This window comes from Manis javanica, chromosome X (genome assembly GCF_040802235.1).
Source record: "Manis javanica isolate MJ-LG chromosome X, MJ_LKY, whole genome shotgun sequence".
Taxonomy (NCBI): Eukaryota; Metazoa; Chordata; class Mammalia; order Pholidota; family Manidae; genus Manis; species Manis javanica.
In genome coordinates, this window is record NC_133174.1 from 3757403 (window position 1) to 3781211 (window position 23809).

Sequence of the window (23809 nt, forward strand, 5' to 3'; positions counted from 1 at the left end):
ATCTGTGGAAGGGGAGAGAGGCATCTGCCATGGGTGTGGTGACAGACGTATTTTTGGCGCTGTTCCTCACGCTGGGTGCCAGCTAGGAAGGAAGTATTTGGCAGTGCTGGGCATGGCCAGACTCCTTCTGTGCCAGCCCTTCTTGGGAGAAGCTGGAGGCACTGGTTCCAGGTGTACCATGGCCAGGAGAGAGGAAGCCACTCGCCGTGTCACCCCACAGACAGCCCATTCGTCCCTTCACCTTAACTTTCATGATAAAAGAAGATGAAGGGCATGCCTGTTCTTAGTTCCTTTGAAAGTATTCCTCATTCGCAAGAGTAATTGTGTCCCAAGTTCCCCACAGAGGAGCTCATGCCCAGCCTGGCTTACCCATGCCTGCGAACTTTGTAAATTCATAGTAAAACTCACACAACTCAGAGTCCTGTTCATTTTTTTTCCATTGAAAGGCCAATAGATACGTGATCCTGAAGAGAGTACCCTCGATGGAAGATGTGTCAAGTCTGCACATCTGATCATAAATTATTAAATTCACCTTCTTATTCAGACTTGAATGCAGGAGGGAATGAGAGAGACAACGACAAACAGTGGCATTTTATTTCATTAATTATTCTCCTCTTCAGACTTGAGGAGATATTGTGCTTTGCTTTCCCCTACATGCAAAATCATTTCCTTTTCTTTCCTCATCACTTTCAGTGGACACGAAAACTCAGTCATGTCCTTTTCTGGCTTCTCTGAACCAAGGACGTTGAAACCTGTTCCTAGAAATATGGCTTATTCTCCCTTCCCCCTCATTATTCATCATTATTATGATTATTTTCATCCTGAGGTTCCCTTTTCACTCTTTTGTCTCCCATCTAAATCCATCCTCTCTGCAAACATAAGGCAATCATGGTAAATCTGGTCAGGGAACTGCATGCTCGCGTGTGGGATCGCACTGCGGCCTAATAGTGTCATAAGGCTTTATCAGGGTGACCCTGTGCTGTCTTAGGTGCATGCATCACGCAGCCAAATACATACCCATCTGTGCCTTTTATGGCCATCTGTAAGGATACACAATTCTTTAAGGAGACCCAATTTCTGCCCATGCAATGGATCACGGGAGAAAAACCAGCTTTGATGATGTCCATCAACATGGGACTTTTCAGAGAAAAACGTGGTGCGAGGAGGCATCCAAATAATTATGACTTACCTGCCATCCAAGGCGAAGCCAAAGGGATTTGGGTACCTGGTGCTTTTTCTGAGTCTGCTGGGGTTCTCGGCCAGCTTTTAGGTCAAAATAATTGCTGTACCAAAAAGGCATATTTTGGGGTGGCCCATTCTGGAAATGCGCAACTTGAATGTCCCTTTCCAGGGGCCGGGCACTGTGCAGAAATGCTCGTGAGGTGGAAAGCCCTGTCGGAGGTAAGGTGATGGTGCGTGGGGGTGGGGTGGGGGGGACGACCGAGTCACAGAGCTCTAGGCTTTCATTATGCATGACTCTGGTGTTGCTCAGCTCCGTGCGTTCTGCCAGGACCCAGGTTTTTGCAAGGACACTTCCACAGCCCAGCTCTGATGAAACAGAAACATGATTTCACTGACTGGAAACGGATAGAAAACGTGTTGCACTCAAACATACCTCGAATGTTCACATGGAGCCTCGTCTCCTTCTGATCCATTATGTCTGCATTAGGGAGGCTGTAGGGGGTGGCCAGGGACAGAGACCTACCAGCAGCTAGTTCCTTGGGAAGGGGGAACAGACACTCTCACACAGCCAGAAAGCTCAGGCCACGTTGGACCCAGCTGAAGGATACTGACTCGCCTCCTGACTTTTCTAGGATGCCAGGCCAAACGTGCCCGTCCACTGTTGGCCAGCTGTCTCCTGCAGACCCAGATGTCCCACAGAAGAACCTCTCACCATCAGGAAGGAAAAATCATTTTCCTTCTGTCTTTCTGAGCCGTTGCCTCAGACCTCTGTAATGAAAGACAGATTAGGGGGAGGTTTTTCACATGTCTATCTCCCGTATACATGGGAAAGACCCAGGGAAAATGAGTCATTCCCTACGATAGCGGAAGCCACAGCTTAAATGTGACCTTCAGCTAAAGACGAGAGAAAGAGAGCAGAGCTGGTGATGGGTATTTATGGTGGGGCTACCACGGAGACAGATGGATGGATACCTGTGCCTGGTGGCCACACCTGGGCTCCCGGGCTGTCGTGGGAGACAGGTGGATACGTGTGCCTGGTGGCCCCACAGAGTCATGTACATTACAGGAGGGTCATCGCTGGCTGGGAGGCAGATGGAGGCCTGTACAGCAGCCCCATGCCACTTCCCCTCCTTCATCCAGCGTCGACAGATCATTACAGTGCTTAGCGTGGGCTCAGGGGTCAGGATGTCCGAGACAAGCACCTGTGCCAAGTCACAGCCCCGTACGCCACACTTTGCCCAGGTATAAGATGTGCATGCAACAGACTCTATCTCACCGCGCTTCCTTGGGGAGTAAAAGAGACGGTAGTTGTAAAGTGACTAGCACAGGGTCTGAAATGTAGTACTTGCTCAATTAATACCAACTTCTTAACCAGTGCCATGATGATTCTATGACATTCTCAAAGCATATGCCAGTTATAATGATCCTTTTAGGCGGTGTCTGCCTCCCCGGGACTCATGTCAGGTTCTGAAGTGTTTCTAATTACTCCTGAGAGAACGGAGGTCAGGGGATGCACCCGTCTGACTAAGGGTGAACCCTGAGACAAAGTTGTTAATACCTGCACCACATTCCAAGAGAATTTTCTACGACCTGCGTAGACCTGGGTGATGTCTACTGAAGTTTCTGTCTTACGCTGTCAGTAAACCGTTGGCGTATTTCCTATTAGCCTCTGCCGTCGTGGAGCAGGTTTTCCCATCACCTCAAGACTCGTGATGTTAGAACCTGTTCTACGTCCTAGCTTTCCCCTCCCCCTCCTGTGTGGACGCTCACTTTTCTCACTGCCGCCTGTGCATCGTGAACTCTGACCAACTTGTGGGGAGAGTTCAGGAGCCTCCGAGGCAATTCGTGCATCTACGTCTCTTTGAAGCAGGGTTAGCTGGAGTAGAACACACAGAAAAGGGCACAAGCAGTACGTGTGCACCTGATGGGTTTTCACAAAGTGAGCAGACGTGGGTCTCAGCACCACCCAGACAAGAAAGCAGAACCTTGCTCTTTTCCCAGAAGCTCCACTCCTGCCTCCTCGGAGAGGCAGCCCCTGCAGGGTAGCCCTGCTGACTTCTGTCACGGAGGGTGTGTTCTGCCTGCTTTTGGCCTTGATATGAGTGGCCTCGTGCACCATGAGCTCTGTGTGCACGTGAACGTGCCAGGCTGCTGTCACTCAGCACGGTGTTTGTAAGCTCCATCCACAGCGGTATAGCTGCACATCACTTACTCCCATTGCCGTGAAGGACTTGGTGGAATAGCCATGGCATTGTTCTTGGAAGGTCTTACGCTTTCCCTGCAATTTCTTTCCCAGGACGTAACCTAGGAATCTGTTTTTAAGACAAGTACATGTGCACTAAATATTATGAGATGTTGATTATTGGGGAAAAAAACGTACATACTGTTTAATAGTTTGCTATAAAACCTCAGTGCAAACACATTTGCCTACAGAACATTGACCTCACTGTTCTATGACTTGAGTCCCCAAGAATGTGACTAGACATGCGTTTTTAAGAAATAGCATCTTCCACTTCTCTCTCTGAGCTGTTGGAAATGTCTTGTCTTCACCCTCGTGGTTCCGGGCATTCGTCGGGATGTGTTGTGGGGCCGTTTCCTCCTGCCATTGCCACGCCATCTGAAGCTGCCACCATTTCACCTGCAAATGATGAAATGATTCTGTGATTTAATGTATTGCTTTTCTCTCTAGTCTCTCCACTCCCTCCTTGTGGAAACCCTATAAACGTGTTATTTAATTCCTTGATCTTCTTTAGTTTACTTGCTGTTCCTATGCAATTTTTGTTCTATGCTCTGGAAGATTGATTCAGTTTTATCCTATGGATCATAAACTTACACTTCATTCTGTTGGGAGACTTCCCGTGAACTTCATTTCTAGCAACTGTCTCTCCCTGTTCCATTTTTTAACAGCCCCGTCATGTTTTAGGGAACATCCTCTTCAGTCTTGCTTAAAATACTAATTAGGTTTTAAGAGGGTTTTTCTTTGTTTCTTCTGTTTGCAGTCTTTCTTTGCCATCTTGAGATATATATATATATATTCTTTGCTTATTTGGTTTTCTATGAGCTGGTCATCCTTGTTTAACTGTTTATATTATCAAATAAAAACCTGAATGGGTTAGTGCAGGTAGCTGGCATGAATGCTTTCCAATTTTATGTCTCTTGTCATAAATGTGGGTGTTCCTTCACAAATCTGGGATGACAGGTCATGTCAACAGACAGGTTTCTTTGAGGGCCCATTGGGGTTCCCACAGGAATTCTAAGGATCCCAGTAAAAGCACACACACAAAAAATAAAGGATGGCCTCATCCTGGAAGGTGAGAGCCTCAAGAATTCCACTCCTTGGCCAATTTCGTTTCATTCTTACGTCCAGAGAGTCACCCCACATTGCATCGCCTCTAGTTCCCTGCATCCATGGTTCTATCAAGGGCTCTTCTGTGGAAACCTTGCACTATTTAGAAAGCAGATGCGGGGGCTGTGGTGGGGACAGGTCCCGCATCTGCTCCATAACCACACTAGGGTGAGGGGCCGGCTGATAAATTCCCATGTGCCTCTCTGCATGATTCTAGATGCATAGTATCTGTGGGTCCCACACAATCACTTTAGGATGTTCAGTAGTGGCTTATCTTCCCGTATAATCTCATTTCCATTTTAAAGTGTTCTGAAAAGTTGTTGAATAGTAATGGTCTCTTCTTCTGGGCCCTAGCACACACTGGTGGTTTTTATTTTTTAGAACTTTATTTCAGTAGGATCCCAGGATGGAGAGGGGAGGGCTAATGCATGTATGGCTGAAATCAGCCTGTTGAACCAGAAATTCCCCTCCCACCCCGAGTTATCATCTGACTTCCAGACTGGCCAAGTAGATGGGATATAGCTCCTTAACGTTTCCCTTATGAAATATTAAGCACTAACGAGATGATCAGAGTTTATTGTATATCTCAGATTTACATTGTTTCCTGATTTCTGCGTTTTGTGTTTAGTCAAAGAAATATTTGTATGGACCCCAAAACACATTTGACCACATTGGGAAAATGGTCTCCTTTTTCAACGCTGCTCTGACTTTGAACATTTGACCCGCATTCATCCTGACCTATATTTTAGAATGCATTCTCTGACCCATGGACCCTGAACTTGTACTTCCAAATATCCCTTCATCTTTCTCTCACTTGATTCTTTTTCTCTATTTCTTCTTCCATCTTGTTTATTGTTTTTACTTTTCTGTTTTATCAGCCCAACTGTGCACACCCAGGGTGTGAGTACTTATTACACAGCAACAGCCCAACGACCTTGTCTTTGTGAGGAAGCCAAAGTGTTATGAAGTTCAGGCAGATTCTGTTTGTAGTAATGAGCACGTGGTAAACATCACCTTCATCTGCAAGGTTCTCACACTTAACAAAGAACATGGCTTTATGGTATCGAACTCCTTCTCACCGTTGGATATCCTAGTTTTGTTAGGAAACTTTGAAATAGATACAAGGGCAAACATTTGCAATGTGAGGTTGTGTTCCTATTATATTTATGAGGTAGTATGATGCCTGAAGCAAATTAATCTTTATGAAAATGCTTTAAAACCACCACATTTCCTTTATATTGTGTGGCCACTGGGTAAGAGCGTTTCACCATAAATAGCAAAATATAGGCTACATTAAAACTATGAAGTGGAACTGTTTCAAGAAGAGAAAGATTCTTGACTATTCCATCATGGGTGAATATTCTAATTTAATTTGACCTAGGATAGCAACACTGGAAAACCTACTCAATGGTGGTTTTCCAACATTTAAAGGGAGCTTCTGCCAGTGTATATATATGTGTTATAAGAAAAGGCAATTCACCCAAATTATGACTTCCTCAGTTGGTTCAACATACCTTATCTGGCAAAGAAAAGAACAGAAAAAACAAAACAGAAAAGCAGAGCTGATCTACTTTGAACCAAGATGAGAGCCTCATTCGAATCAGAAATGAATGGGTTACACATTTGCATGTGTTTTGCCCCGAGGAGAGCAAAGTTGGTGCTCAGAGGCCATTGAACACCATAAAGTGTTTTATACCACATGGCAGGGGGCACAGCCATACAGCAAAGCTCAGGGTGAAAGAAGCTTCTAAACCCCACTCCCATGTCTACTGATATTCATCAGGTCCCCTCTTCTGCCACCTAATAGCTCATCAAAAGCTGTACACTTCTCCAGTGAACCAGGATTCTCTTATAACCTGGATCCTGTTAGACCCTCAGACAAAGCCATTCCCTATTTCCTCATCTTCCTCATCTTTAAAATTAGGGCATTTGAAATTCCAAATGATTGATTTCCCTTACGCTCCGAGTTAAGGAACCTGGGACTAACGTAAACATATTTCCAAGGCTGGGTGCAATCCCAGGTGGGTAGATTCACCTGCCGCATTTAGAATTCCCTAGAGAGAGAGTCAGACGGCAGATACATGGAGTTGATTTCACCGTTTTAAGCACCCCCAGGAATCATTACTTAAGAATCATGTTTTATCGCTCTTTAAATGAATAATTTCCTCTTTTTCCACTATACAAGCCACTTCTTGATCCATGCATGCATGGTATTATTTAACCTTTGGAATTTTACATTAAATAATATTTTTAAACCTCAATATTTAAAGGTGATTTCTAAAAGTCTACTGTTATACATGAAATTGTTTGGTGACCTGGAGGATCTTACTCAGTATTCCATTGATATTCTATGTCTTTTTAAAATCCTTCCATAGAAACAAATGTAGAAGTTCTAAACAGCATTAAACTTTCCAGAATCTGTGGTTGCATGTAAAAAATGAAGCGCTGCCCCCATATTATTCTATTAATAAACATGCTACACATGCATGTTGTTAGTATAACAAGCAGTACAATGTAAAAATGAGGAAAATACAGTCTCATGTATTAAAAAGTGGTTTGGGTGCATTTTTAGCAGTAACTCAAAACATTGTAGCTTTCCAATTGGAAAAGAAAACAACAGAAAGGTTTCAAAAGAAAATGCACTATAAATAATCCATGAATCTACTGAAGCAGAGAAGATCTCACACATCACCCTAGATGTCAAGATTCACAAAGTCCCCTGTGCCATCAGGAGGATAATTTATTCAGGTGGGCTTAATGGCAATAACCATTTTGTTGGCAAAACTACTGCATTTGAGAGTCTTAACCCAAACTGTTGTTAATCCTCATGACCACCCTGCACGGGGGATTTTACTGCACACATTTCGCAGATGGACATGCACAATGCAAAAGGCATTTGCGGGAGGTCTGGTTAAGGGGCAGCTTCCCGCACAAGACCCTCCCCGCATCACCCACTGGGGCCATCTGGGGCCATTTACATGAAATCCCCCATTTCAGGAAAATACCATTTGGAAATTTTAAGTTGTGAACAGGGACCACGCAGACCCTTAACAATTTATGGAAAGTTTTTAAAATTTTGTTAAAAGTTACTAACAAATGTAAGCAATGCAGATATGCGTTCCTTAACACTACAAAGGATTTTGGTATTCAACTCATTCAACTGGCATTTCTTTATCTCTTCTCATGTTACACTGTAGCCATTCATATGTATGCAGGCTTTTATCCATTCCTCAGACAACCAAGGTATAGTTTATACTTAGCAACCGCTAAAACCCTCTCCTTGCGCTTTCTGAAGTGCAGCTGGAACAAGGATTTCACTTAAAAGGGGAGATTTTCCTTTCATGGTAAACACACTGTTCCCTGCTAAGGTGCTGTTCTCCCAGCACTGTTTAGCTAATATTAGCATTTGAGTTCTTAAATCATGTACCTCACGGTTTAGGCTGTTAGGTCATTTGGCCTCTTGAGTAAAATGTAACTTTAGTACTATCTGTATTTAACAAAGCGAGGTGCTGATGGTAGGCACCCTGCCACTTCCATCTTATCTGGTAATTATTCTGAAATTATTGTCTTGAGGGTTTTGAAGATTCTATTTACAGTCAGAAAACATGCATTTTGAATGTGAGCACATGCTACCATGAATTGGAAAAGGTTTATTTGTTGGGTGGTAGAGATCCAATGAGTAGATAGAGATTTTCCACACCACGTTATAGACCCCATTTGCCAGTTTTATGGACTTTCTTCACTCCTAGCGGCTGGAGATCCTGACCGGCAATACCCTAAAGGAAGGAATTTATGGGGATTTATTTAAAAATGAGGTGGAGTCGCTGCTAATTCTGGCTGTGTGATGGGGCATAACTCTGGAGGGGCAGGATGTGGGGTGGAAGGCAGTACGGTTGCTGGGCTGGAAGCCAGGGCTTAGAATCATTGTACTTGTAGATGAAATAATAATGATTTGAGTTTGTTTGCTAATCAGTGCAACCTTGGAAGTGGCTGCTGACAAGCACTAGTGAGATAATTAAAAGAATTTGCATACATTTACGCTTTGATCATTGTTTGCAAGATTCCCTCTCTAGAAATAGGCTTCACTTCTTTCAAGATGCACGGCACGTTCAAAGTAGGGGCTGGAGTACTACAGTGCGTCAATAATGCTTATAACTAACGTGCAGAATCCCCCTCACATAGACAAGTTACCTAGAGACACTCTTCCCTTTAATTGTGAGACAGGCTCACCTGATTTTTTAAAAATAATATTAAACATAGCTAATTAATAGTGGCTTTTTGCCACCTTCAGTAGAAATGGAAGTTGGGGACTTGGCAAACACATTGGACAGGCCTGTCCAAGAGGTGTTGTTATGGATCCTGAAATAAGTCCTATTCTCTGTCCACTTGATGAACGGTCCGTTCTAACATTGGTGCAGAAATGAGATGTTATCGTTTTACATGGGAGACAGATCGTTTTCATTAAGTGAGCGCAATGTCAGGCGAAAGCGTTGTATGTGCCTAGGACTCCAGCTTTGTCTGAACATGTGGACCTCAAATTTCAAGGAAAGCTTCGTCAAAGAGGGATCCCCCCCCCCTGAGAACATGCCCCATGAAAACATATTAGAGAGAGCATTGCACCTGGTACCCTCTGAGCCCGGAAGCCCTGCTGCTGACCAGGCCTTTTATAGTCATGTGCATTTTGCTTCTTAGTTTCCTTATTTAGAAAATTAAAGAATTGGCTCCAGATACCACTGAGATCTCTTCCAATGCCTACAGCCTTTAGGAATCGTGTTAATAACTTTTATTTATGATCATTATAAAATTCTGTTGGTTTAGTGAACACATGATTTGCAATTTATACTTTTGCTAAGATCTGTTTTGTTCTCGTGGATAAATGCATCCATACGGATCCTAACTGGTCACCGTGTTTTAATGGAAGGGCTTTGCAAATGCATTTAGAGGGAATATTCAAATGGACAGTAGACAGACACCATATGACAGAACTGAGACCTCGTCACCTGTTTGCAAACCTGCTTTGCATTCCGAAGCCTGATATTTTCAGCCGTCACGCCGGAATGGTTCTCTTACGTTCGCCTTTCTTCCAGTTTAGAACCAACCAGAGAAAGTGAAATAAAATGTGCTCCGAGCCGATCCCATGAGGTGCTTCACATCACATTAGCCTGTCTCCGATTCCATAAGCCAGCAGCCTCCGGTCACTGCGCATTCAAAGCTGCCCCTTTTTCGCTATCAGGTAAGTCTTGCACGACGTGAGGGATGGTGACTGACTCCCTTTCTTCAGCAAACTCTGAATCAACAGCCTCGGTTGCCTTTCATTTGGAGGGGGGAGGGTGTCTCCGTCAATTTCCACAAACTTGCGATGGTTTCAAATACAAGTGACCGGACACATCCCCGTGATCACAGTTGACACAAGTTCATTTCCATTTCGCACCCTAGGTATTTCTGTTTTGGAGGAAAAGGGAATGGCCGATGTGAACGTCCTCTCATAGAATAAGAGGATTATTGGTGGTTCTTTATTCATGAGAGTCGCTTTCCCAGTAAGCTCCATGTTGTTGATTTTCACTGGTTTTTATCTCTTTCTCCTGGTATATCTGAAAAGCTAGAGCAGAAACTTCAGTCCACATGACAAATGGTAAACACGGGTGTAGCAAGCCCAGGAGTTGAGGGGGAAAAAAAATGGGAAGGGGACGATCAGTCACTTTAACACTTGGTTTTGTATAGTGACAACCTCTGAGGGTGACCTGCAGTACCATCCCAGAGGAGATTTTTGCAAATGGGAGGCAATTTGTCGGAGAAAGGAGAAGATTCGGGGAACGTACGTGCAGCAGAATAGGAGCTTTTCTTTGCAATTTGCTACATCTGAGTGGTGCCGGTAGAAGATCAGGGTATTGGTTCCAGGAGGTCTTTGTGCAGGGTCATTTGATCTGGGTTTTTATCCTGCTGCATGACGTGACTCTAGGCACAGACCTCTGAACGCTTTCTCTTTATAATACAGTTTTCTTACCTGTGGACATTTGTAAGAAAAAGGATAGAAGATGAAGCCCTCTGGTTAGACATGTGTGATGTCCCTCTGCCAGCCAGGTTTCCCTGAGATGCAGCGGAGACCCTTTCGTGTTGTCTGTTCTAAGAGGCACCCCTCGGTCTCTCCAGGAATTTCACTGGAGCAGAACGTGGCATCTTTGAAGCAGCAGGGCCCTGTGGAGTTTAATTCTAAGGCCATTTAAAGCAGAGCCAGTTGCGAATTTGATCCCTTCAGAAGGAAGAGACAATGTTTCTGAAAATAAATGCTTTTGAACATAAGACAGAGAGATTGCACAAAAGCAATCATCTGCGTTTGAGGGCATTTCCCATTTCTGTTTCAACCACTTGTTCAGATAAAATGACAGTTGAGCTTGATTTCTTATTTAACCAGTCTCGGCACAAAGTCACGCCAGACCTTCACCTATTGACTTTGAAAGGCTGCTTACAGAAGAAGTACCTCTGAAACATACTTACCTTGTATTTTTTTATAAAAAGAAATGCCAGGAGGACGTTATGTCTGTGTCTGTCTAGCTAACCCTGCTCCCATTTAACATTAAAGGTGGACCAGAAAGAGAGAGAGGTTCAACCTTTATACAAAAGCCTGTTGACATTTTTGTTAAAATTTTTAGGAAGCGAGGGTATGAAGCTGGGTGTATTTAGCCACTGGTTCTAATATCCTGTTAGTTGGAAGGTGATTCTCAAGGTAGTAATGCCCACATTTAATGCCCCCTTTAAAACTAACAAGTTTTAAAGCTCAAATGTGATGTGAATCCATTTGGACTGTGTTGGATTTTTTTCATAAGTCACTTTGTGAGTGAAAAAGTGCTGGTTTCCAGTTCCTTCCTAACAAAAAGAAATGCACGAACCCTGTTTGCTTTCTGGATCAAAGGCATTTTCTACTAAGTGAGCCTTTTGGTGTTTCTCAGAATGTCAGGAGACAGAGGAGTCAGCCAGTACCCACATCGGCTATTTTTGTGTCACAAACACATTGATGTTCTGTTCATTTGTGTGACCATCCTGTTTAAATTGTCATTTACAAGTGAGTGTATGGGGCGGGAAATACAAGCCAGCCCGCACATTAGTTCCAGAATCATTTCTCATTGTCTGTCCACCGGGGTTACACTCTGACCCAGGTATATAATCCTGAAGGTGTTCCACAAAAGCGTAGAAATGGAAGCCATGCTTAGAAATGGAATAGCTCAGAAGGACAACCAGCTTTGGACATGGAGTCATGGCTACGGAATATAACGCTTATGTCCTGTATATTACTGTGCTGAGTGAAGAGATCTGCTTGTCAGTTTACTATAACTTAATCTGCCTTTTAAATGAAATCTCTGGGTTACTTATTTCGTAAATAGGGTTAAGTTCTTCGTGGCCCTCCGTTTATGCATTTCGTACTCGTTTTGTTAACAAAATAGCCTTTCACCTGTTTCTTTTGTTTATGGACAAACATCCACAAAGCACCCAGTAAGAAAGCGCATCTTTCTATTCTCCCAGAACACACGACAATTAGCATTAATTAGCAGCTGGGCTTCTCTGAGGGTCAGTTAACTGTTATCTTGCCATCAGCTGTCGATTCTGTCTTCTGCATCGATTTCCACTTGATGTGGCACTTTCTGCAGCACAGGAATGCATCCTGTCTCTTAATCTTCCCTCTTTTTCGTTAAATTCTCATTTGCAGGGTGTCAATAGGGTGCTTGGCAATTCCACATGGCTAATCTGTGCTCCTACAGCACTTTCAGCATCGCTTTATGGTACCATAATGACATTGTTTATGACTACTTACTTCTGCAGCTCTCTGCTGTCCAGCCTGTGAACTCGGTGTGGGGATGAACCGTATGATATTTACCCTCGCATCTTCTGTTCCGATCTGTGTGCACACATCCACGCACACACCCACTGCACTTCTCGACCCATAAAGACACTCAGTAGCCACTTGTCAAATGAACTGAATAATGGCACCAAACACAGGGTATGTCCCTTCCTCAGGTCTGCTTATGATCTGATATAGGAGGAGTGGGCAGTAACATGTCCAGGTCACTGCATAAATATGCGTCACCTACTCTCGTTCAGTCTGGACTGGCTATGACAAAGATGTCACAGAAAAAGAGCTGTCTGTGAGCTAATTCCTTAGCTGCAAGATAAATTCATCGCCATGTTGGTTATAGGATATGTCTTACTGGGCTTTTCCATGTTGCATTTCCTTCCATGCCCATCAGAATGCTGCTTGTGCTGGAAAGAAATGCCAAACATCCTTGACCCACCACGCTAACGCTCTGTAGACTCCAGGTGGTGTGTCGTGTCCACGTAGACTTTAAGGGACGGGGCAGAGCCTCCCTCTGAGAGAAGCAGACCAAGAAATGAGCCAGTTACCTACTCTGCCCCCAGCCATGTATCCGACTCCTGTAAGGGACTGAGGTGCCTTTCTTCAAACACCCTGCGGCCCCTCTCACTGACGTGGCACAGCGCGGCCCTTCATTCCTGGAGACTCTCTCCCTTTCACTACTTGCTTTTCATTTGAATTGTGTGTTCCTTGACAGCGTGCCATGTCGTGGATTGAGAGGGCCTGGCTGAACCCTGGATGCATGGCAGTTTTTCAATAATCTGCTGTCGACCCATAGCCCTTAGGGTGTATATTACGAGTTCTACTGAAAGGTGAGGTGCCATTTGCACCGTTGTTAGCTGAGGACTGACAGGGTAATGAAGGGCTGAGCTCCTTCAGAAGTGCCTCGGATCTGAGTGACCGTGCGAGTAGGGTGCGTACTAACTGCGTGTCGGTACCCCCAAAGCCACGTCTGCAGAGGACTGTTCATGTGTATCATGCGAGGAGCTTACAGAAATGTCCTAACGCACTTGGGAAGGGCTGCAGAATCCCAGCACGTTCTGTGAGGGAGGCTAGGAAGCTGTTCTAGCGACATCTGACTTTGCAGTAAGCATCAGGCTGGTGCCCTCACTTAAGGCTTCTTAATTGGCATCATGTGTACACCTCAGAGGATCTGTATATACATTATTCAGTGTATACATTATATATATGGGTACATGTGCATTGAATATGCAAGAGAGGGGAGCCATCGTTGTTCCAGAGACCGCTGAGCTGCTCCTCGAGGTAAAGACACTGCCACCGTATTTGGGCAGGACAAAGGGCCATCGGGAGCAGGTTGGTCTCCAGGACTGTTTGGAACCCAGCTTACCTCCTTATGGCTCAGCTAAGCTTCCACACACGTAGCCAAGCTCAGAGCCAGGATAGTCCCTTGCGGTCTGTGTGCTCCACGGGAGCAGGAAAGCGCAGGGACGTAGTCTGGCTGCACATTCATGCTGGGATGGGCGAGGAGGCGATAATCTTGTCAGCGTTTTTGGCCACTAGCAACATCTGTCATACCCAAGGCTGTGACGTGTTGGTTCTCAGAAGCGGGATTACTGCAGAAGGTAACAGGGCTTTACTCTCTCCCTTGCCGGGGAAATCCCTCTTGACAAGTCGGTTCCAAGAGTCCTCCTGGCACCGTGTCCTCCCCAAAGACTCCTGGTGATGGATCAACACGACCGCTGCCTCCCTTCCTTCTGCTCCTTCCTGAGCACAACCTAATTCAGCTTCGCCAGGCAGGCAGGTTTCCCACCAGGGCCTCCTCAAGATCCACCAGGTCATCGAGCCAGGCGGATAAGGCGTGACTGTCTGGTTCATAAAACTCTGACGCTGTTCTTCCGGACCCTGGAAGGTGATTACCCAGGGCAGTGATTTTGCGTGCAGTGTGCTGTTTTCCTGAGATTTCCCAGGATGCTGCTCTGAAGGGATTTGAGCAAATGCAAACCCTTCCTGCCAGGCAGGGATCAGCATAGCTTTCCAGACACTCGACATGGACCTTTAAAGAAAATCTGTCAAGTGCAATAGCAATCATGTGGTAACCATTTAAAAGCGGGGAAAACATGTGCTTTACAGGGTCAGAAATACTGGTGGGCCTGAGGACTCTCAAGTTACGACATCAGGGGTTCTCTGTGGGGTTCACACCCCCCTGGGGGGCTCCAAACTCTCTGAAGGATTATCAAAACTACTAGCCAGAGTGTTGAGGGTTGGCTTTGTACTGACAATGCCAAGACAGCGCAGGAGAAAGCTGCCAGCCCCCAAGCACAGCTCAGGGCAGACATCCTGTTCATGCTCACTGTCATTTTGTCCCTCCTGCCCCACACTGCCATTTTTAACAAGCCTGTTTCATTTACGAATGTCCCTGATGAAGCAGGAAAGGATCGTACTTTTATTAACCCTCAGGGCTGCCTTCTCTGTATTTGGGGGGACAGTGGGACCCAGGGATTCTCCTGAGAGGAGAATGTCCTGTTTTCATGCGGGGGAGCACCTGTCCCATTATTTGAGTTGCATCCTAAGCTGGACACTTCTCCAACAGGAATGAGGGATTGGGAGGCAAACGTCCGACTTGGGGATTTGAAAGATGTTTTCTTGAAACGACCGAAGTGAACTGGTCACCCCAAAAATAGCAGGTGAGAGTAATTGTCCCAATGATGATGTTCAACAGCCTCTCCATCCTTAGAGACTAGGAGACCAGGGGTAATTTTCACAAGTGACATTTTTAAAGGCCGTGTAGAACAATGCACAGATATTTTGATCTGAGTAATACCTGAAGCAATGGCCTGCAAATGAATAATGCATCCTGTTACAAAACCATGCATGGATGAAAGACCCATTTAAAATTCAAGTGACAACCATGGACTTTAATATAACAGCATAAGAAAAGATAATTAATATGGATTACAGATTCCAAATTTCAAGTCGTCTTTAAGAAATTAGTCTTTTTTGAGTTTGGATGTAATATTAAGAACGCCCGCAGTTATCTCAAAAGGCTTTTTAAATACTCCCCTTTTCCAGCTACCCCTGTGCATGAAACTGGGTTTCCATCACAGACTCCAGCCGGAACAGTGTGTGGCAACCAACCGAATTCAGGGCAGATACTAAAATCAGGTCGTCCCCTAGGAAGCCAGGGGTGAAGGAGGTTTACAAGAGTGATAAAAACAATAACTCTCTTCTCCCTTTTAAATTTTGTTTTGTAAGATATGTTTATGTTCCACAAATATGTTATTTATGTCTTGATGCAGCATTGCTAAATTAATATTGTAGACATGTCTCTGTTTTAATTTCCACTGGGATAAATAACAAGAGATGCCCCTCCATAGCTCCCTGGGGTGTTCGATAGTCTGTCGGGATGAGAGGGAATCCGAGACGATCAAGTTTGAAGGCTGCTGCCTTAAACAGTCTTCCCGAAATGCAGATGAACATGAAAACCCGCTGGGGACTCACTCTCCCCCATGGGAATCTTTGGCGCCATTTCCTGAACGTACTAATTCTGGGCCAGGTACCCTCAGTCCCTGTACAGCCAGGGCAGAAACCGTGGGATGTAGAGGCACACAGTGTGTGGGATAAACGTGGCAAATAAAAGTGAAATTTCATGCTGTACCAAGCCTTTTAAAAAAATCTCAGTGGGAATGCCAATTTAGGTTTTCTACACCTACAGGCGTTCAGATTTACTAATGTCAGGGGCACGCTGATAATCTTGGGAAGCCATAAATTACCTTTCGTTGTTCCCACATGGGACTTAGCTGCTGTGTTGTCTTTTCAGCTGGGAGAATCACTCTGTTGGGTTTGGGTACAAGTTGTCCATGGCCGGGAATCGTGTTGGTCAGTTAGAGCCAATACTCAGAATGTAAGAATGTCTTTTTTCTTTGTCTGCACTCAGTTTATTCCGTCAGGCATAAAACACAAATGTTCTTACTTACCAAACTAGTTATAACTAAATAAGAACAGCTTGTTAAAAGCTGTCATTTCAATTATAGGAAACAGAGTACCATTTAAAAGACACCATTTCTTTATAATTCCTGTGTGATCCATCTCTATGGGAGACGATAGGCAATGAGAAATGAAGTTTGTTTCATAATTGAGAAAAAGACTAAACTAATCGTGAATAGTGGGAGGGAGAGAGGCTGATAATGTGGTTCAGTTAAAATTTCCAGAGGAAAAGATTTATGACAAGCATCACAGAAAAACAAATACATCCTGTAGAAAAAAAAAAAAAAGCTCACTAAGACTCAATCTGATTAAAAAATTTCGAGCAACCCCTGAAATTCTGACAAAGAGGTGTACAGAACATGATTTTTCTTTTTTTAAGAATTTCAAGTCTAGGACAATGACTGGCTAGCTGGAAAGAGTCACACACAACATGAAATATCCTAGAAAAAGTTGACTTGACTGTAGAGTAGCATTGCTCCTTGGAAAAAAGGGATAAAGGGACTAGACAGGAGATAGTTAATGCCAATAATAAAGAGGTAAAAGCTGGGGATTATAAATACCTAAGGCAGATTTGGCAAGAAAAGCAAGCATTTAGGGAACAGGTAACATCATCTCAGCAGTGATTTAGGGGAAGTTAGATCTGATAAAGGGAGGGAGATTGGTGTGTGATTTTTAGGAGAGACAATGATGAACATTAAGCCAAAATGTCATGTTTGAGACATCTCTGTAGAGGCAGATTTGGAAGCAGAGGTACCTGGACTGGGGTAAATCATAAAGGAATATTATTTCTCAAAGCTACAGTGGTATTTGAGCTCCGTCATTTTCCAAATCCACATTTTTCTTGCAGTTTGGGCCAATCACCCATTAAGAGCAAAGAAAGCAATTCCTGGCTGCCTGCTTTGCACAAACTAATCAGGAAATGCTATTTCAGGGGGTAACCTGGCAGAGGTTGGTATATGTGTATGATGCCTAAGTCTTTAAATGCAGTGGATTTTGGGGGGTGACCTTCTCTTGGGGGACATCTCCAAAGTCCCTGGAGGTATTTTACAGTCCTTCGCTGAAGCCCAGTGGGTGTGGAATGTCGAAAAGATGCACACAGTCGGCATCCAGTGTTCACCTGGAGGAATTTCATGGGGTGTTGTTAATTACTGTGAGATCCCCTCACCCATCTGTTGTCCATAAATTCCATCTGTTGTTGCCAATTTAACCTGCCCATGTCAGAATCAGAGCAAGGGTTTCTCTGAGGGTCCTAATTGCAAAGGATTAGTTCAGCCATCTATATGTTTTCAGAGGGTAGCCTTTGCCTGTGGGGCTGACTCAGCGGTGATTCTGACATTTAGGATTTGACAGAGCCCTAACATCGTACCTAGACATCGGGTCTGCCCATGACACATAGCACTGTTCTTCATTTATCATGTGCTGGGTTTTACTAATCTATTTAGATGTATCTTACCTTTCCTGGCACAGAAAGCATTTGTATGTGACAAGTGGATCACCTTTCACTAATTGTGAGAAACATCTCTCCGACTCTTGAATTCGGTATAGATCCAAGTAATAATAATGGTATAAAAATAAGTGATTTGTTTGGGAAATATAGCCTTTCTCATTGACAAATACAGAACAAAACAAAATAGACTAAACAATGATAATTCTGATCTGTCTCAAGTATCACAGGCTTCCCAAATAGTTTGAATATCATTGCCAATGCAGAGATATGCCTTAAGTCAAGAAATTTTTTTTTTAAGTTTAATGGAAGAATTACCAAAGAATGTTAAGTACTACTTCACTGATAATACAGGATAGATGATTCCCTGGGGAAATGTAACCTTCCTCAGTGGACCCGCACAATGGAGAAAATGTTCATACACTTAAAAAAAGAAATCAGTTATTAAAATTTGCAGTAGATGGCTTAATGGCCAATTTATATCTACTCCTATTTAATTAATAATTCCAGTATAATTTACACTAGTATTTCTAAAAGTGGTGGTGGGCAGTGGTGTGAATTGGGGCAGGCGGGTATCTGGAGGTGTTCCCTCTAAGTGTGTGAGGTTTTAGAATCGACTTATTTTCTGGGCTGATAATCAGCTCTGGTTTAAAATATTCTAGACAATAGGGTAGGGACTAAAAAATAATTCTCTCTCTACCCTTCTGAGGTCTTGGCTGACACCCGTTTAGTGAAAGACTAGCAAGAGACAAACAGAAGTTTGCTAACACGTATGCCTCCTGTATGCATGGGAGATACCCAGGGAAAAATGAGCAGCTCTCCTAGATGACTTAAATTCCTGCCTATGCGGCATCTTCAACAAAGTGTAGTGAATTTGTGAACAAAGGGAAGCAGTTTCTGGCTTCCCAGGGGAAGATAAAAGCTAGTTAGTAGGATTTGTTATACAGATTCTTTGGGACCATCTCCAGGCTGAGAGGGTCTAATGTTGTCTCTGGTGGTGAAGCTTTTTGCCCTTCCTGGTAGAGAAGGGAGGAGGGATGGCTTTGCAAAGAAATGTCCAGATTTTAGGCAAATAGGGGAGCCCAGGAAGATTTTCTTATATCTGTTTCTCAATTGCCTGAAACTCAAAGTAATCCTTATACCACAGTGGCATATTTTGGGGTAACATTCAGTACCTTCCAATAGCATTCTACCTTTCAACAGAAAATATAAAAATTGTCCAAATTCATTTTATACATGATCATAACATTAATTTAAAAATCGCACAGTAACACTTATAAGATATAAGATATCTTATAAGATAATTTGTTTTGTGGATACAGATGAAAAATTCTAAATAAAATGGTGGCAGACATTACACAGGTCTAGCTCCAAAGTATAATTGTATTATGATCAAGTAAAATTTATTTCATAAATGAAGACAATTTCACCTTCAGAAATTATATCAGTATAATTAAGTGGTAATACAAATTGAGAGAAAAATCGATATTAAGTACATCAGTGGATGTCACATAGGTATTTGACATGTAAGATAGCCCTCAGCAAGTAAAAAAATCTAAGTGAAACATGGGGGAGAAACTGCTTAAATATGATAAATGTTATAGACCCTAAATTCAAATCATCAATGTAATAGTGACACTCTGGAATATTTCTGTTCCAGTTAGGTACAGACCTAGGACATGACTATTATTGAAGTCTTTTTGTTTGCTTTAGAAGTAAAACACAAAAGAAGATGATAAAATTTATTTTAACATTAGAATATGAGACATAATCATTTCTATTTGAAGACTATTTGGAGACTAGTAAAAATGATGTAGAATTAAGCAAATATTATCAGGGCAAATGAAGTAAATATTCATTTGCAGGGTTACTACAAATTAACAAAAGTAACCAGTGGACTTTTTTCTCTGCAGGGAAATATCATAAAAAACAATGAAAAAATGACTAACTCATAATGAAGCTGAAAAGCATTAGTTCACAGAAATAAATTTAGTATGAAAGACTGATGATTTATGTGCAGAAATCTGTGAAATCTTACTTGGTACAAAATAGAAAACCTCATATATTGGGAGGTAGTCCACTGTCCTAGATTTGAATTTTCCATTTTATAAAGGTACAAATTTGCAAGTTGAATGCATACAAGCAAAATCCCAATGAGCAGTGGGTTGGAGTGGGGGTGGGGTAGAAAGAATTGAATCCTTTTAATGTTCCAGTAGTAGTCAAGGATATTGTGAAAAAGAATAGTGTTTGTACAGTGATGTCTGTGTGTATATGTGCACAGTGATATAATTTACCAGAAATTTAAAGTTTCCACAAAGTTCTTATTAACAGAAAGAGATAATATTGGTGAATATTATGTGATGAAAAATGGATAAAGTACATTAAACAGAAGGCATCGTTGGCATCATGTATGTATATATACTGACATATATACATATGTATTAAATATTTAATACATATTAAGTACACATGTAATCAAAGAAAGTTTTAAATCAGTAGGAACAAAATGATAAGATAAATTTATTTGATCAATGATTCTGTCTTCATTGGCTATTTATATAGAATAATGTTTTTTCAACTACATTCCTACGTCGAACCATATTTACAAGTGAATTCCAGATGGGTTTAATAATTAATGGAAAACACACTTTTAGAAGAACATTGAGCAAAATGCATGTGTATATCCTGGAGTCACTTTATTACTGCGCAACTTGTTTTGCGAGCAAATACATTTTCCCTGTTTTTCAGCCATCTCGTGTTGGGTCTTCCAAGGTTAATTGAAAGAATCTTTTTTCCTGCATTGGACATAAACGCCCACCAAGGCTCCATCACTGACCTTCAATGCCTAAGGTTTCTAGTCAAGAAGCTATATTTTAAGTTCCAAATGCCAGTCATTCACACAAAATCACAGCCAGGTTGTGCTTTTCCTCCTATTGACACAGTCACTCCCCATGATGGGATTTCCGTTTCGTTTTGCTATTAATGTTTTCCGTGGGTTGGCTTGGTTACCTGTTCTTCATAGACCGAGTCAGCACCTTCCCATAGACTGACCTGATTGAGACCCAGCTCTTTTTCCTGGACTGACTCGGTCGTCGACATATTTGGCCTGAACTGACTCGGTCATCGACTTGTTTCGCCTGGACTTAGTCATGGACTTTACTTTGGAGTGACCCGTCACTGACTTATTTTTGCCTGGACTGATTGGTCATCAACTTGCTTTGCCTGGACTGACTCGGTCATCAGCTTATTTTGCCTGGAGCAAGTCCCTTGTCAGTTGACTTCCGGGCCCTGAGGGAATCACTCACCTTGTCCTTGCTTGGTTTTCGTCCTAGGGACACACTCACCCCACATTTTCCTCACTGGGGGGATTTCCACGTCATTTCCCCATTGGTGTCTTCTCTGGGTTGGCTTGGTTACCTGTTCTTCATACACAGAGTCACTCAGTACTTTCCCATGGCCTGACCTGGTCATTGCTCTTTTTTGGTGGACTGATCGGTCATCAGCTTATCTAGCCTGAAATGACTCAGTCATCGACTTACTTTGCCTGAACTAATCAGTCATTGACTTATTTGCCTGGATTGAACTGGTCATTGACTGAGTTTGCCTGGATGAATCGGTTATCAACTACTCTTCCTGGAGTAATCGGTCATCAACTTATATTGCCTGGATTGACTCAGTCATCAGCTTACTTTGTTTTACTGATCAGTCATCTACTTAGTTTGCCTGGACTGCTCGGTCATCGACTTATATTGCCTGAAGGGACTCAGTCATCGATTTGCTTCGCCTGTACTTAGTAGGTCATTGACTGTTTTCCTTGGACTGACTCGGTCATCAACTTATTTTGCCTGGAGCAAGTCCCTTGTCAATTGACTTCGTGCCCTGAGGCAATCATTCACCTTGTCCTCACCTGGTTTTCCTCCTAGTGACACACTGACTCCCCATTATCCTCATTGGGGGCATTTCCACGTCATTTTGCCATTGGTGTCTTCCCTCGGTTGGCATGGTTACCTGTGGTTCTTCATAGACTGAGTCACTCAGTACTTTCCCATGGACTGTCCTGGTCCTCTGGTCCTTTTCCTGAACTGACTCACTCATCCACTCATTTCCCCGCAGTGACTCGGTCATTGACTCATTTCCCTGAACCACCTTTGCCTGGAGTGACAGGCGTTGGAGGAGCTGGTCTACCTGGGCTGCAGCCTGGCCGGACTTGCTCACCCCACTCCTGGGGACTCGAGCTCACCTGCCCTCCCTGTCCCCTTGTCCTGACCCCCATCCTGAGCCCTGGGCTGCAGTCCACCAGCCGCACGGACTCCCCTCAGTTACCACATCCTAAGCCCTGGGCCAGCACTGCCCCGACGGGTCTTCCTGGAATCAGGCTCACTGCACTTCTCCACCCAAAGCATGTCTCGTATTCATGCATGTTCATGAAAATCTGAGTTTCTTGGTTTGCATCCCCACCAGAAATGTAGGGCGGACTCCAGAGCACAGGTGTTGCTGATCTTGTATTTCTCCTGAGCAGGAGAGGTGGGAGGGGTGCCGGGTGCATTGCACATAGTGTTCATCTTTACAATCAGCTTACGTGGGCTTGTTCCCCAAGACTCAAGCAGACAGAGGAAGCTGCACAACGCCCAAAAGATGACATTTTATCCTCCAGAAAAAAATATGTTAGGAACCTAAACTTGTAGGCAATGAGCAATATTGCTAAAAACCAGAAAGGCAAACCACAAGGGGATGTGGACAGATCCACATTCATCTTTTTCAGGAACTGAGAGAGCAAGGAGTCACTGAGATTTGAAAGAAGATAGCATGAAACAGGGGGAAAAAGCAAAAAAAAACATGTAGACGATTTAAACGCCCCCATCAAGGTGTTGGTAGCCTAGATATGCAACAAACATGTGACCCGATGACTGCAGATCACATGTAATATTCAAGGGTGAAATGCGCACAGAGGTGTCTGCAGGCTACGCAAGTCTCAACGAGCTCAGATCACAGGGAGCATGCAGATCATGGTCCCTAATGCAATGAAGTAAAATTTGAAATCAAACAAAGATATGACTGGAATCCCTTATTTTTTACCCTTAAAAATATAAGCTCTACTCTCTCACTTACCAACTTTACATTTCCCTGTATGGCCCCGGAAGATGACTGGTTAGCCAGAGACGGGTAAGATCCTCAAGGGAGGAACAACCTAAGACAGGCACAGTTGCAGGGGGGCCATCAGGTGAGAAATTGGGGATCAACAGTGGTGAAGCTTAGAACCTCACCCCCCTGTTTTGAGAGAAATCTGCTGCATCCGTGGATGTTTTATTGCCCTTGTCTAGCTTGGATTAGCACATAGTCTACAGGCACACACCTGATCATCTACAATTGCTCTCTTACAACACTGAACTATGTTTTCTACCTTTATCTTGCATCTACCTACCACTTCAGTATTTTATTAAAAATAAAAATAATAATAATAATAATAATAAAGGGAGAAATGTGGGATCCACATATAAATCAAGTATAAAAAATATATATATATAAGCTCTTGATATTAATGGGTAAAGAAGGAGATTGTACTGAAAATGACAAAGTAAGACAAAACAAATGTGTCATTTACCACAATTAGTGATAATGCCACTAAAGTGAAATTAGAGGGGAATTTATAGACCATAATGTGTATCATAAGGGTTGTGGTTGTGTGTGGGGGGGGAACGGGTAAAAAAAGAAAAACACTAAAACATAATGCAATCGACATCCAACTCAAGAATATAAAAAAGAAAAAGATAAAGAAGAGAGGACCAGAAACGAAGAAAACACAAAAACTAACAAAAGGACAGTGGAATGTGGATCGCTCGCGTGGTCCACAGGAATGCGTTTTCTGTTTGTCATTGTAGGAACTTAGGGGGTCGGAGCATGTGGCCTTAGCACCTAAGTCAAACTTTACATCTTTAATCTGCACCCTAAGTCACCCAACCCTCCTGGGCTGAGACCAAAATAAATTGGAAAACACAAAGAGAGGGAACTTCTGGTTTTCGGCCAGTTC

The 23809-nt window shown here is 43.2% G+C and overlaps 1 protein-coding gene across 7 annotated transcripts in view; it reads left to right on the forward strand.

Annotated features, from left to right (window-relative positions):
* The window catches only part of STS (steroid sulfatase), a 485388-nt gene that overhangs the window by 232603 nt on the left and 228976 nt on the right, over positions 1 to 23809 (forward strand). For 5 of the 7 annotated variants that reach the window (XR_012127519.1, XR_012127520.1, XM_073227935.1 and 2 more), the window contains exon 10: positions 9621 to 9761. The exons of the other annotated variants lie outside the window; for them this stretch is intronic. Coding sequence is in view for 3 of the 5 variants with exons in the window: in XM_073227935.1 (XP_073084036.1) it covers positions 9621 to 9761 (141 nt within the window). In the remaining 2 variants the exon portion in view is untranslated. The remainder of the gene's footprint in view (positions 1 to 9620; positions 9762 to 23809) is intronic. 7 annotated transcript variants of the gene reach the window in all.